General features: G+C 39.1%; 4 protein-coding genes across 5 annotated transcripts; 1 reads left to right on the top strand and 3 right to left on the bottom strand.

Moving 5' to 3' along the window:
- Positions 1–3: 3 nt before the first annotated feature.
- LOC126795118 (uncharacterized) lies at positions 4–1,354 on the bottom strand. The gene is made up of 2 exons (XM_050521940.1): positions 889–1,354; positions 4–589 (listed from the first exon to the last, which is right to left on the bottom strand). Exons 1-2 carry the CDS (start codon positions 1,351–1,353, stop codon positions 500–502), a joined length of 555 nt encoding a protein of 184 aa, XP_050377897.1. The 5' UTR covers position 1,354; the 3' UTR covers positions 4–499.
- A 1,529-nt stretch (positions 1,355–2,883) lies between these two features.
- LOC126793260 (probable xyloglucan 6-xylosyltransferase 5) lies at positions 2,884–4,634 on the bottom strand. The gene has a single exon (XM_050519720.1). It carries the CDS (start codon positions 4,476–4,478, stop codon positions 3,120–3,122), a length of 1,359 nt encoding a protein of 452 aa, XP_050375677.1. The 5' UTR covers positions 4,479–4,634; the 3' UTR covers positions 2,884–3,119.
- Positions 4,635–6,484: 1,850 nt separating this feature from the next.
- LOC126793261 (vesicle transport v-SNARE 13-like) lies at positions 6,485–7,690 on the top strand. Of its 2 annotated transcripts, none has more exons than XM_050519722.1 (5): positions 6,485–6,596; positions 6,810–6,868; positions 6,981–7,169; positions 7,249–7,419; positions 7,538–7,690. In XM_050519722.1, exons 1-5 carry the CDS (start codon positions 6,503–6,505, stop codon positions 7,688–7,690), a joined length of 666 nt encoding a protein of 221 aa, XP_050375679.1. In that variant the 5' UTR covers positions 6,485–6,502. The 2 variants fall into 2 exon arrangements, with proteins under 2 accessions (XP_050375679.1, XP_050375678.1); XM_050519721.1 differs by having other exon boundaries at positions 6,503–6,602.
- A 178-nt stretch (positions 7,691–7,868) lies between these two features.
- Positions 7,869–12,576, bottom strand: LOC126793259 (two-component response regulator-like APRR1). The gene is made up of 6 exons (XM_050519718.1): positions 12,083–12,576; positions 11,459–11,620; positions 11,225–11,358; positions 10,667–10,795; positions 10,078–10,171; positions 7,869–9,186 (listed from the first exon to the last, which is right to left on the bottom strand). Exons 1-6 carry the CDS (start codon positions 12,252–12,254, stop codon positions 8,243–8,245), a joined length of 1,635 nt encoding a protein of 544 aa, XP_050375675.1. The 5' UTR covers positions 12,255–12,576; the 3' UTR covers positions 7,869–8,242.
- Positions 12,577–15,397: the final 2,821 nt, after the last annotated feature.

Below are 15,397 nucleotides of genomic sequence, written 5' to 3'. Positions count from 1 at the left end.
GTTTAACCCAGAATATCACTGAAAACAATAAACAAATTTCTGCACCATATAGCTCTATCCATAGCTTAGACTTTATTAAACTATAGTTTAATCAATGCTAAAGAATCAACAGGACATGGAACCATGTACTAAAACTACTAATATACAAGCAAACCACTAAGACTGTGACTGACATATATCATGAACATCATTGCACGTCTCTCCATTCATGTACCAAACTCGGAAGCTTGAGCGCCAGACCTTCTGCTTCAGCAATTTCTTGCATCCCCTTTTGTCCATCCAATTGTTTAGAGATTTCACACTGGTGCTTGCGGTTCCCTATTTACTCCTTCAACTCGATATTGCAATCCACAGAGCCAATTGCAGAAATCGGAATCCCATTACAGCCAGTTCTGTTCTGACCAATCCACAGGCATCTATACAAGAGTCTGCAACTTCCTTTCACCTCCACTATTGAACTGATCCTCCCTAATTCAAAAAAGCACTACATTGTCTTCAGTCAATCAGCCAGCTTGGAAGCCAGAACTCTATGCCGAGCTACCAGTACTTCATTCATTTGCGCGATTTGGTGCAGCAGCTTATTAATTTTCTACACATTACAAAATCAAACTTCAGTAATGCGACAGCATACAAAAACACAACAATGCAAGTATAAAAGCTTCTTCCAAATCAATAGTATAACACAACAATGCAGCACATACACTAGATTAAAGCTAGAATCTTTCACAAATTATCAAACAAGCAATGCCGAAAATCAAACCAGGATGAATCTAATTCGCAGAATGCTTTAAATTTCTATTACTATCTAGACCAATGCTAATTCAGAAAAGCCGACAGAGGCAACACATCGAACACTTGGTGTGCAACAACAAAACACCAGAGCCAAACCTCATCTCTCTCTTTGATAACCAAATCGCAGCGCCTCCGATACCGCCTCTGCCTCGCTCGCAAGTAAAACGAGCACACCACAAACATCGCCGCCACAACGCTCACCCCACAACCAAAGCTCCAAGCTTTACCCCACGCAATCCCCAAAACCCTAGCACGCAGAAGCCCAAACCCGAAACCCGCCCAGCTCCTCGATTCGCCGCATTTGCTGACGCGGGCATCGGGGTTCTTCTTGGGCGGGACCGGGCCGGACTCGTCGGAATCAGAGGGCGAAAAGGAGGAGAGCGAGGAGGAGGAAGAAGAGGAGAGTGAGGGGGAGGTTGGGAGGTGGAGGTTTTCGTGATTAATTGGAGGGAAAATGGAGGAGGAATTGGAGTCTCTGATGGCAACCATTGACCACTTGTTCTTCTTCTTCTTCTTCTTGAATTCCAAGCCTTCTGGATTGAATAGGTTTTCGCCCTCCATTATTTACTCTCTGAAATTTCTGTGATAAGTTTTGGTGTTTAGTGTTTACAAACTTTAAATTAGCTCTCACTTGGTAATCACATTTTTTAACGGCTCTGATCTCATGTTAGTCAATCGTGTGAATTAACCTCTTCATACACAAATAATGTTTCATTTAAGAAAATAATTTGTTTTTTTTTGGTTAATAAGAAAATAATTTGTTATATTCTTTAGTCAAAACCCTCTAGAACAGAAAAGGAATGACAAATCATTTTGTGATGAGAATCATGACATGCGGTCAATTTAGAACTAGCCAATTAGTCTGCGGAGATTTGTAGTATGCACATTTCAAACGCATTTTATTGATTGCTACATGCAGAGTCTTTTTACGAAATATTTCATTGTGTTTGTCTGTCCCTTGGCTAATTTTGTTGATTAGTTTTGCCTATTTTTGTGTTCATGTTTTAACCTTGAAAATAAAATATATGAGGAAAAGGAGGCCATAGTGGCCTGTCAAGCAGGACTTCTTAACCTACTTCTCACCAAGATCTATTTTAATATCTCACAATCACAATCACAATCAATAGCTCAGAATCTCAGATTAAAGACTTTCCATCCATCCAAGGGAAACAGCTTGTAACAGCTAGAGCCTGCAAATGTAATTTAGACTCGCAACATCCAATTACTGATGAGTTACTTGAAGCTCTTTCACACGATAAAGACAGTACTTATTAATCAAAAACCACTATTTTCAAATCGAACCAAATATCTACAGTGTATTTCACAGGTTTACAGCTGCTACTGAATTACCATATATCAGCATCAGACAGGTAGGCTTTGCTCTAATTTAATGCATGCATGTAAAAGCAAAGATTGCAACACAATGCAAATCGAATTAGCAGGAATAAGATGATTCAGTAACTGATGCTTTCAAATATATTTAAAAATGGGAATGCTGAATGTACTTTTCCTACCAATAATAACCCAAACTTGTTACACAAACCATTACAACAGTATGCGGAAACAAAAGGAATGAAACCCTGAAGACTCTAAAAAGCAAGGAGTGGGATACAACAACTTGTTGAAGCAGGAAACCTTCATATCATCATGCAGAAAATGAGACTTCACTATTATTAATTCAATATGAAATGCACTTGTGAATAAGGATATGGATACCACTAATAAGCCTAGGTGATGCATTCATGGAATCTCAAAAAAGCTTGAATTAGATATAGTATAAAGTATAAACAACTTCGTACAGCTTGTTGCTTACTTAAGCACTATTGCAGGCAATATTGAACTACCATCCACACTTTGCATGGCTTGTTAGAATCCGGGATGCAGAAACGGACATTTTCCAATGCAGAAACTTACAAAGGAAGTTAGCAACTTTCTGAACACCAAACTTCAAAGTTACTTCATCTAGGATACAACAAGTCTCTCTTCTCTTCTATCTACTACCGACATGCCTAAGTCAATGAACCCTACATCTAAAGTTTTCATCTTAATTTCAGCTCCACAGTAGAAAAGAAAGTATGACATAAGAAAATATGCTGCAATAAATAAATGTAATTCCTTTAAGGATTACTCGAACACGATACAATGATGGTTTCAAGACTGTGAAAGAATTCTACTCTATTGTTCTTGGAAGCTCAAAACAAGGTAGAAAGACAACAGAACAAACAAATACAAGTAAAGATGAACTGTTATCAAATTTAAGTCTGTTTTTTAAGTGATGTGTTACATCATTACCTATCAATTATCACACACTGAAAATGTTTTACTCACTAGCTGTGTGATCCACCCTGCACTGGATGCCGCCGAATATCAAACTGATCGACAGACTCCAGGGGGGTGGCAGACTCCTCCCTGATCCTCTTGATATTAGGGCTCAACAAGCCCCTGTGCCTAAACCCATAAAGCTTAAGCACCTGGTTATCGGCAAAATTAAAAGCCCTCTCCATGCTGCTCAAGCACCTCTCCACTGGATAATCCCCATAACTCCCACAAGGCTTGCAACCCACAAAATGTGTCACAAACGGCCACCTCTCATCCCCCAACCCGGGATGATACTTCTCTATCATCTCCTCATACCGATCCACCAATCCAGCCCAATACCCATGCAAATAGTACGAATTCTCCACAAACACCTTCTCCATCCACAGATCCTTCTGTGACAGCAACAAATATATCAATGCAGACTGATCATCCGCCTCAAACGCCGGCCTCCCCTTCAAATACGCTGTCAAGACCTTCCCGGCCTCCTCCCTAATCGGCCCCTTGGGCCCCATCGGCGCCCAAGCATCAAGCAAATCCAAAGACCACTGGCAGTTCCTAAACAAGAAACTCCCCGTGTTCAGCGCAATCCACGACTTCTGATCAAACAGCAAGTCCGGATAGCCATGTATAACCAGATTGTGCCTATCATACTTATGCAATGGGATCTCGAACACCATGTCAGTAAACATTGCATCACTGTCCATCCACCAAATCCACTCCACCTCGGGATGCGAAAGCATCAGCTTCCTAATGAGTGGCAACTTAGCCCAGTAACCGGCAAGCTCCATATCTAAATGAGCTAAATTATATACAATCTCAATCCCATGAAGCCTACAATAATCAATCTTGTTCTTTATAGACTTCAACAGATAATGATCCCCAATCGGGTTGTCACAGGGTTTGGGCGGCGACCCGGTGACCAACAAGACCCGAGGCTTACCGTTCACCGAGCTCGGAAACTCCGGGTTGGACTGAAGCCACCGGCGCCTCTCGGAGTCCCAATTCCCGATCTTGGGGCCGAGCGTGTACGTCGCGTTCGGGTTGGCGGTGATCTGGGTGCCGTTGATGAACTCGTCGGGGTCGGAGTCGGACCGGATCTCGGCGAGGATCCGGTTGGTCTCTTCGATGAGGTTCTGGTTCACGGCGTCGGCCTCGGAGCTGCCGAGGTTGCCGACGCCGATGGTGCCACGTAGGACGAGGATGGTGACGAAGCCGCAGAGGATGGTGATTTTGATGTTGTTGAACGTCTTCTGGATCTGGCGGCCGCGCGGGAGGGCGGGGCGGGCTGCTCTGGCGGCGGTGGTGGGGAGGCCGCCGCCGCCGCTGGAGGTGCGCTTCTGGGCGGCTACGAAGCTGTCCTGGCCCATTTATGATCCAAAAATAAAGTCTTTAGCTGAAGAGAGAGAACGAGAAGAAGGGGGGAGTAAAACCCTAGAGAGAGAGGGCGGAGGTGGCGGTGGGCATGGCGGGGGAGGGAGGTGGAGGTCTGCGCTGTGGAGATTAAGAAGGAAAATGAGAGAGTGCTTAAGACATGTGTCCACGTCGTGGGGGGTTTATATGCTTCTTATTCTTAATTTCATATTTATTTTTCTAATATCGTTGTCTGATCTGTAAATATTTTGATTTTGATTTGTCCTAAATAGGGGACTTTGAATTATTAATAGGCCCAAATGGGGTTGGATCTGATTTGGAACTATTCGGGCCCGGGTGCATTGTAGCTTAGTGCCTTAGTGGTTAATTTTCTTTTTCAAATGTGTGCGTGTCTTTTAACCTAAAGTAGTTTTATTGGATTAAAGTTTGCATTATTCAGATTTGGATGCTTCATGGGAAATTTTGTTTTTTAACCTAATAGGTTGATTAGTTGCATCACTTCCTTTTGTGAAAAGATGATTTATGCTTTTAGTCAGCTTGAAGTTCATTTTTTCCTTTGAGGTTGAAGTTGAATTCATTTCCTCTTTTTCCTTTTTTTGATAAAATTTGTTGTTGGGTTTTGAAAGTGACGTTACTTTTTGGGATAGGTCATATGATTGACATTGCCACAAAACAAAACTTAGGTTTCTTTGTTTACAAATGCTTTTATCAAGGGAAAATGTTAGTTCATAATGAACTGAAAAAATTAAGGCCAGAGCCACACAAAAGGCTAGTACACATTGCTAATTGCATATCATCAGTATAAAGTTCATATTGAGGCAGCAATGTTCAATTTTAGACAAACTTTGAGATCACAAATAAGCAAACCAAATAAAACACTTGTGAAATACGTACTATGACATACTAGTGTGATATATTTTACCCGATTTTTTAAAAAAATTGTAGAATAATGTAGTTGTAAATGATTCACAGAGGCCGTACAATTATTTTTCTCTTTTATAGTAATATTAAGCGTGTGTTTGAGCAACGGAGTCAAAAGCTCGAACTGGCTCAGGTCTGTTCTGCACTTGACGGCTGCCGGGCCGGTTTGCTTTGACATGTGACTGCAAATTCCTCCGAAGTTTCTGAGTTCTGACTCATGTGCGGCCAATCCACCGTCGTGTGAAGGCGGCTCTCTATTCCCACACCCTCACAAAGCGCGTGAGGAAAAACCATCCTCCAAAAACTATGTAAACTTTGGTTTCTTAATTTTAATGTGAAGATGGGATCACTGGATCAGGTCGGGTCAGGTCAGATGAGATGGTGTCCCTCATGTTTGATCCAGGGGGACCCACAAGATCAATTTGAAAAGCCTGTCCCAAACTCTCATCCCCATGTACCCCCATGTGTTATGTTTTTACTGCTTGTCCCCTTCTTATTTGGATTCACTTCCCATATTAATTTTTAATTTTTTTATCTAATTGTCATGATTATGATCTTAATTGTTAGTTATATATAAGACTGCAAGCTCCATCACTGTAGATGTTGTTTTGATAAATCTTTCAATTCTTTTGGTGAATTTGTGTAATAGCTACACCGTTTACTAAATTTTACTTAAAAATCTAAAAAACATTCACAAGCACACTCATGAAAAAAAATTCATTAAGTACGATAAAAACATATACAGTATACTTTCGTCGATAACTAAAAACATATATAATATCAACCAAGGCATTAAACACAAAAGTGACAAAACTATAGAATATGAGTTAAACCAAAGAAATTAAATGTATAAACACATATTTTAGAGAATTTGTTGATTGCTAAGTGTCTTCCCATAAAGTTCCTCAAACATGGTGTAATAATATACAAAGAACTCACGGAGCATGACAAACTAATTCCTTGATTCTTCTAGTTTTTGTTTCCATGCAGTTCTGCAATTTAGAAGATTTCAACGACATAGCAATTCTTCGATCGACCACCGATTCAATTTTAATATCATTCGTGTTGCTCATAGTTGGTGGAATTACGATCTGGAACGATGAGTGATGTATTTGAGGGCTACGAACACCATTACTGCGAGCTCTCCGTCAATCTCTCAAACAAATGCACACCCACCATCATCGTCGATGGAGGTAAACGTCTCTGATATTAATTATATTTCATTCATTTTTTTGTGCTGTGGTTGATGCGTCACGTTCATGCATCCATTGGTAATTCAAGGATATATATATATATATATATATATATATATATATATATATGTATATGTTGGATTGATAGGCTACGAGAGACTCGGAATGTGCATTAAGAATAAGGTGGTGGTTGTGTGAATCCTTGTTTTGCAGAACAAAGGGAGCAGAGAACTGCAGAGATAAAAGCTGCATTGGATGAAGCTGATGATTTGGTAATGTTGCACCCTTATATATGTCCATCTGTTATATATGTGTTTGTTTCTGACTTTCTGTGCATTGTGATGTTGGACTTTAATGGTCTGCTGTAATGCAAATGCTCATCAGATTAGGAAGATGGACCTCGAGGCAAGGAGTCTGCAGCCGAGTGTGAAGGCGCCGCTGCTTGCCAAAGTGAGAGAATATAAAACCGATTTGAACAAGTTGAAGAGCCAAGTTAAGAGAATCACAGCACCAGATATCAGTCATTCAGCTCGAGACGAGTTGTTGGAGTCTAGAGAAGCAGATACATTGACGGTATAACTTTTCCCTCTTCCTATGTATCTGTGTATTGTTGTGATGAGTTTATAATTTGTATGTGTTCCATTACGAGCAGGCCTCGAATGATCAAAGAGGGAGGTTGTTGATGGGAACAGAAAGAATAAACCAGTCAAGTGATAGAATCAAGGCAAGTAGAAGAACAGCGCTGGAAACAGAGGAGCTTGGTGTTTCAATCCTCCAAGACTTGCATCAACAACGCCAGTCTCTTTTGCATGCTAGTAACACTGTATGTTTTCTAGCTTCTCCTTTTCGTATGGCACACAGAAACCCAGTGGTTCATGTGTTGTTAGCTTCTGTAAAGTCGTAAATGATGTGTTACGTACTTCTTCCTTTGGATTTGACAGTTGCATGGTGTGGATGAAACTATTACCAAGAGTAAGAAGGTACTGGTAGCCATGACAAGAAAACTAAGCAGGAACAAATGGATCATGGGTTCCATAGTAGGAGTTCTCGTCCTTGCAATCCTGCTTGTTCTTTACTTGAAGATATCACACTAGGCTTACTGTCCTGCCATGTCTTATTTCAATACTAGTTTGTACGTTATGTAATAATTTCTCTTCCTATGCTATACATTTCATTTTCCAGATTTTTCTGTCATGGGTGATGTATCTACTTGTTTATCACACAGAATTTTGAATATACAAGATGAATAGAAGCAATTATGCACTCTTGGTGAAACGAAAAAATGGATTTTAAAGTTGACGAGCTCAAAATGACACATGCTGAATTTTTTGTTCCTCAACAATGGAGAAAAGGATACATTTAAAAGATCTAGTCTCTTCAACTTGATGGATATTTAAACCAGAAGTTTGCACCCTTGATCAACCCCATGTCTCCATCCAATATGGTGATGCTCTAAGGACACTTCACTTGAAAGTGCAGCACCAAGTGATATCATCCAAATAGCAAATAATCCAAGATGCAGGAACTTCCTCAACAAACTTTCCACAACTATAAGGAAATTATTGCACTTGGGAACTGAAAACTATTCCGCCTCAACAATGGGTGACTTCGATATCGAGAATCAATCTCTTCCAGAGAGGAATCCTTCAGGCAAGTTCCTCATCATCCTTCCCATCCTCATCATCCTCCTCATCATCAAGAGAAGCAGGTTGCCCGTTAAGATCCACATCTACACCATTTACCTTCCTCACAAATTGTCCGCGTACACGAGGCCTCCTTTCAGCAAGCTTTTTCCGATTAACATACCTGATCTTTTTATCAAAGCAACGCTCCTTTCTTTTCTGCCGAAATTTAATCAGTGCTGCCTCTCTTCTGTCAACCTTGTTTAATTTCACTTCGCCAGAGGGTGAGTTTCCAAAGGATGGCCATGAATGATTGTTAGGCATTTGACCAGGTTGTAAGCATATACCGAGTGGATGGTAGGGGAACGGAGCCATCCCATTAACATGAGGAGGGCATTGTGGAAGATGACTGTAATGTTGCATGATTGCAGCTGTGGGATGATTTTGCATGCCATGCAGATTCTTTTGCATTTCATGCAGATTCTTTTGATACACTTGTGTCGATGATGACCCCATAGCTTGATTGACTACCCCTGACATATAGTACGGATATGAAGCCTGGGGAGGCAATCCAGAAGCAACATGTTTAGGTTCACTTCTTGGATGCTCAGGCACTTGAGAGGACCTGTCTTCCTCATTATTCTTCTGATGCTGAAGTTCCATTGATCCAGGTGGGGTGCAAGACCTCTCCACTGAAAGAGAATCAGGGATACTATTACTGGTCGGAAACTCATCTTCTTGTGAATAGCTTTCCCATGCTTCTCCATTTCCATCTGCTTGGGAAGATTCTTGAACCACTTGTTGACTAAATGCTGGCTGTTTCTCTTCTACTCTTGACCGTTCAGCACCATTATCCTTTATATAGACTTGGGAGTTGTTTTCAAGAGTGCTTAATTTCACATAGGTGAAGAAGGCAGATGAACCCCCAATCTTTAATTCGCTCCTTTTTGGGCCTGATGAAAACTTGCCTGCAGAACATTACCACAGAAACAGATTATCCCACGTGCCAGATATGAAAATGAGTTGTTGAATATCATACTGCATACAAGTCTTTCTGTACTTGTCCTCACATCACTGAGGTCAAATTAATGATAGAACATAATACACACTTGGGCCTACAGCCCACACATAACAAAATATGTTTACAACATTGGCATAACAGAACATCTCCTTGTCATATCAATCCAATATCTACAAACAACCCTACCTGAGAGAAAAATATCTTACACTCTTATTTCATACATTTCTTCTGGAAGAGAAAGGGAAGATAAGAAAGGCCACAGTCAAATGGTAGACTTGATGGTCAACATGATGGTTAGTAAAATACTTGAAGCCTTCAAACAATGTCATTTTTTCCAATTATAATTAGAGTATTAAAACTCATAAGTTTCACTTAAAAAAAACAAGTGGATCCTGACCATACATAAACTACAAGAAGACAATTATTAAACTGAATCATTACAAATGGCTGATCACCAGCAAAGAAACTAAAACGGCATAAAATCACATCTAACTAAAAAAGATGTTCTAACCAAATAGTTGAATGAACACAAGCTATACGGAATCTTGAGCATGAAGGAACAATTTTGACATCAGTTCCAAATAGGAAAAGTTACCAGAACAAAATCGTAAGATTGAAGTATTTGCTATATCGTGTTACTGTCATGATAAAATCATGCTTTTTCAAGTTTTAACTAAACTAAGTAAGGTACATGAATTCATTATATAAAAAAAAAGTATATGAAATTAAATAATTGACTGTCAAACAACTGTTTTTTTTCTTTTTTCTTTTGTTATGAAACAGAGATTAAAGATATCCATACTTAAAAGCAGCCCATAAATTGTTATAATTGACTCACCAGTTTGGCGGTCACTTATTTCTGGAACATCACTCTGAAACTCTAGTTGATCATCTAGTGGAGACTCCACAGCAGCAAGAACAGCAGCCACAGACTTAAAAAAGAAAAAGGAGGAAAGCATACAAAATTCATTCAGTCAGTATTATTACCGTAGCTAGTAAGTAATCTTGAATATAAAGAAAACTTAACTTACTCTTTAGTTGATTATATATACATAATCCTTAAATGCTTTTTCATGCTCAGAAGCTACTCATGTACAGTTCATCATGGTTCAGCATGACATCATTTAGTATTGCATCTAAATTTTCAAATTTTGAAACTTAATACGTGTACTTTGATATCACAATGCTCTCCTTCTCTTTGTGTTTCTAGTTCTGTCTAAAAATCAGCCACCTAAGAGGAACTCAAACCATATATCAAGTTCACATTCTGCTATTAGATGATAATGATCCAGTGTCTGTAGAGCTATTGGCCCGCATTTAACGGATATACTTGCTTATTTAATGAGCAATCAAAATCTAACATTCTAATAAACTTGTCCTTTTCTTTTATACTTTTCAAAAAAGACAATGATAAAGTAACACACAACCTCTAGATCGGCACTCTTCTGAGACTTATCTTCTGTATCCTCCGAGAATGAGTTGGTATTAGGATCACTAGGATCTGATACCACTGTATCAAAATCATAACTAAAGACATTCTTCTCTACAAGTCCAAGCTGCCAAAAAAATACAGTAAAAAAGTGTTATACTGATCTGAAACATCATATAATGGCCATCAGTAACATGCTAGAGCATTAAAATCACTCGCACATATGGAGTTTGAAAATGGATATCACTTATCAACGGAACCTTTAGAGGTCACTAGCTTTACAAAAGAAAGACCATATATTTCAGCTCTACTGCCTACCCAATCCTATAAACTGAGCTAAGAGACATTATATAGCTCTAAAACAACATCAAGTCATATATATTGCTCACTCCTAACTTGCTGACATCTGAATTGTGTCTATGAATCAGTGTTTCCCTCATTTTTTAAGTAGAATAATTTGAATACAGCATGAAGCAATGCAAAAGATTGACTGGAGAAAGAGGTGATTAAGACACCAGTGTAAAGAAAAGCACATAAAAAAGTTGTGCAAACAAACCATGTGTCTTCTTCTCCACGTGTGTGTCCACAAATTTAGAAGCTCATTAGTTCGTAAAGGCTTTACAAGATAGTCCGCTGCTCCGAGCCTCAGGCACTTAACAACAGTAGAGACCTCATCTTGTGCCGACATCACTAACCAAAGAAGAAAAGTTCAACGATCAATTTAAGCCGTAGTTCATTAAAAGACCATATTTTTCATGAAACATCAGCCTTTAGAACGAGAACTGCTTACTAATCACAGGAATCCGCCTCAACTCTCTATGTCGTGTGATATACTTCAACATCCTCGTTCCTTTCCTCATTGGAAGGTCAACTTCAGCAAGTATGATATCAATATCAGGCCCCTCTGCATTCAATGCATCAATCACTTGCCGAGGAGACTTGACCGAAGTGACTGTCAAGCAAAGCAATCATAAGACACCATGAAACACAAGCATCACCTTACAAGGCACGCAAACCACGGGGTCCAAAAAGGGAACTATTCTCTTTAAAAAAACAAAAGCCAAGTAAAAACTGTACTGAAATGAAATGAGTCGCATTCTTCACACAAAACTAATGCACGAACAAAATCTAACACATTTTAAACACATAGACACTTTAAAAAAGAACAAACACAAAGATCGTGTATGCTTAATCCATCTATATATCACAAATCCACAAACAGCTTATCTCGGTAGTTATCTTACTTATCTACTCAACTTTGATTTCATTTCTTTTGTTCATAACTTTTTTACTTCCATTTCCTCAACATATACAAACACTAATCTTTAACATTTTCCATCTGAGCTTCATAAATTTCCGGCAATTTTAAAACCAGAAATAGCAAATAATGATGAACAAAATAGTAAAAGCAAACCTTGATAGGAGCATTTCAGAAGAAGCCTGAGCACTTCTTCGGAGCTCGACTCGTCGTTATCGCAGAGCAATATCCTCACCTTGCTCCTATCTATAAACCCCTCGCCACCGCCACCGCCACAGCCGCCGCAACTTTCCGGTCCTTTGTTCAAATTGAGCTCCTTATGATCCATAGCAAATCCCCAAACCCCGAGCACAAAGCAAAGCCAACACTATAAAACCTCCATCGACTGTAACCTCCGATGAAAAATTAGGTCTACGGCTTCCGATTTCCCTCAGTCGAACCCGGTCCACACATTCACACACCGCAACAGCGAGCGAGCAACCGCCGCCGCCACGTCAGCGTCGCCAAACTTCATACAGGAGCTAAGCTGAGCCTCTGGTAAACTACAAACTGAAGAAGATGAAGAGGAGTGAGTGATCAACGGTGGAGATAGGGCGGGGGGTCAAGGGTTAGATCACCGGCCAGCGGCGCAGGTTAGCGGGGGATTCCAGGAAAAGAATTATACCCATTTTGGGGGAGAAGAGTTTGGGAGATATTTATAGAGGGGGACCTTTTTGGAATATAGTAATAATATCTGAGGTGCTAACGTGCGCGGGGGGAGGGGAGGGAGCGCAGGTTAGGGAGAGTGGAGACGTGGACCTATGAGGAACAAGGAAAGGGGAAAAGTGCAGAAAAGGTTGAGAGGGTGAGGTTAGGATTGTTTGGTATATTTCAATATAATTGATAAGAACCAAAAATAAGGACGGATGATTAACGAAATTGGATCGTTAGGTCCTAATTAGCACTTAACTAAATCTTCTGCACCCCCTGCTAATGATGAAGTAGTCTGTAATCCTAATTGAAGTGTCGAATCTAGAGTAGTTTGGTAATATTATGTTGATATAAAATGAGCAGGCGGTGTATTCACGAATTTGGACATGACACGTTTATTTACTTGAAATGAAAATAGAGAATTTGATGAATTAATCTTTGGAATGTGAGAATTTTTTTGTTTAATTCTCAAGAACTGATTCATGACACAATTTCATACCAAATGACAGTGGTGAATATAGAATGACAAGTAAAGAACATTAATATCTCTTTGTTACGTTGATTCTTATTCTGATTTTATATGGTAAGTAAACAACTATGTGAATGTGAATGTTCTCATATTGGATTTTCGTCTCTCATTTTAGTTGTTTCCGATTCATTCTACTTTTTATTTTAACTTGTCGATCATCGTGCTAAAAAAATGAGAAGACGACTCTTGGAAATGTTATACGCAGGTATAACGTGATAAATATAACTTTTGTTTAATATGCATGCTAAAATGACACAAATATGGCATTACTAAAATGTATGTGCTTTATATAGTCTAAAAAAATCACTACAAATGTACGAGTATCATAAGAGTCCTCGCTGCCTTATTATAATGATGCAATATCTAGTTCAAGCTCTTTTATCTATAAATCTAGTTATTTACAACTATATTGAGTCAATGATGCTCATTCAGTTGCTAATCATTGCAGATCTAGTTTGATCAGTAGTGTATACACATAGATTGCAGAAAAAGGTACTTATTTTCCGGTGTCAATCGCATCCCTTACCGGAATTAGGGCATGGACGACATTTTAAGCACATGATTTGTTTCGAAAATACTCGAGAACATCGATAACCAGATCAGTAGTGTATACACATAGATTGCAGAAAGGTACTTATTTCCGGTGCCAATCGCATCCCTTACCGGAATTAGGGCATGGACGACATTTTAAGCACATGATTTATTTCGAAAATACTCGAGAACATCGATGAGCCGCATGTATATGCTCACCAAAAACATGCATAATTAGAATTAGGTGCAAACTGAGCTAGACCAAGACCTCCATTATGGCTTGCCAAACAAGGCACATGATCAAGACCTAGCTAGGTTTCTCAACTATCCATAAGCTCGATCGGTTTGGAACTGCTTCGATCTCTATAAGTATTTTTGCTGCATAATGTTTTCATTGGATGACGGTTTTGTTATAGGCAGCGACAATCGCATGGTGTGCTGGTGAGATTTAAATCTGTGACCGTATGACCTATATGGTGTAATAACCAACATGCTGCATCTTAGATCAATGCATGATTAATTATACATTAAAGTTTAGAAGGTCAAAGATTTGATTGGATGATAAGATCGATCGAGTTCTCGCGCGAGTGATGCAGTGTTTATCTGCAAACTAAATGAAACCCTGTACGTTTCAATTTCGCATAAAAACTAAACAAAATTTAATTGCTTCGCTTCGAATTTAATCTTCATCTGTTAATATTTTCCCCACTAATCGTAATACGTTGTTATTTCCTTGAAAAGTCAGTTGAACAATTTGCCAAGAGATGAGTTGAAAGAATCAGGTTGAGTACAATAACAAGCTAGTATAGACTAGAGTGAAGGATTGCGCGCACAGATGAAATAATGCTTATTTTCCAGGCTACAATTTGATTATGAAAAGTTGAAAACCGCCGATTTTCTTACTTCTATTAGCTGCATCAATATGATCAGCTAACTAAGGCTGCTGATTCTTTATTGATGATGCATAGTTGCACACAACATGGCATTGCCTCCTGTTAGAAGTCTTCAATTCACATCACATATATGTGTCATCTGAGGTGGAAACATACATATATATATATATATATATATATATATATAGTTTTGCCGTTAGTTATGGCTTCATTAATCATTAGTACGTTGATCGATGAAATCATCAGATTAAAACCAGCTAGGATATATAGTCACGTTTTTAAGGATGTTCTTCTGTGGAAGATCATACCCAATAGAGAGAAACAGAAAGATGAACAAAGAGTACCATATTAAGCATGCGCCAACACAAACACAAATGCGGATGATGACTATCATCACAGATCAGTACAAAGATCAAATATTCCATTGAAGTACTGTAAATTGGGTAAGATCGAATTTGAGCACAATATCGTAAGAATACTATGGTAACTGAATTCGAAAGATTATATGCAGATAAGAAAGATAGTACTCGCTATTATGTAAATCAAAGGCAAGCTGCTCATATTGCTCAACATTGAGAGCTAGCATGCATCTGCAACCTCCCAGGCTCAACACGAAAAGCAGGAAAACCAATCCAGACTTGTTATCAGTCGATGGAACAAAATAAGGAACTGTATTAAGGCTCCACTGATAATAATTGCAAGCTGTAACTAGTACGGTGCCGAAACCTTTTCCCAATTAACGTACTCCCAACATTAGTATGATAAGTGGCTCGATTATCCAATCAAGCTTAAAATTTCATCTCTAAACTGTACTGTGTATGTAGCGAA

Source organism: Argentina anserina, chromosome 5 (assembly GCF_933775445.1).
Source record: "Argentina anserina chromosome 5, drPotAnse1.1, whole genome shotgun sequence".
Classification (NCBI taxonomy): domain Eukaryota; kingdom Viridiplantae; phylum Streptophyta; class Magnoliopsida; order Rosales; family Rosaceae; genus Argentina; species Argentina anserina.
This window is presented reverse-complemented; position numbering and strand designations above follow the sequence as displayed.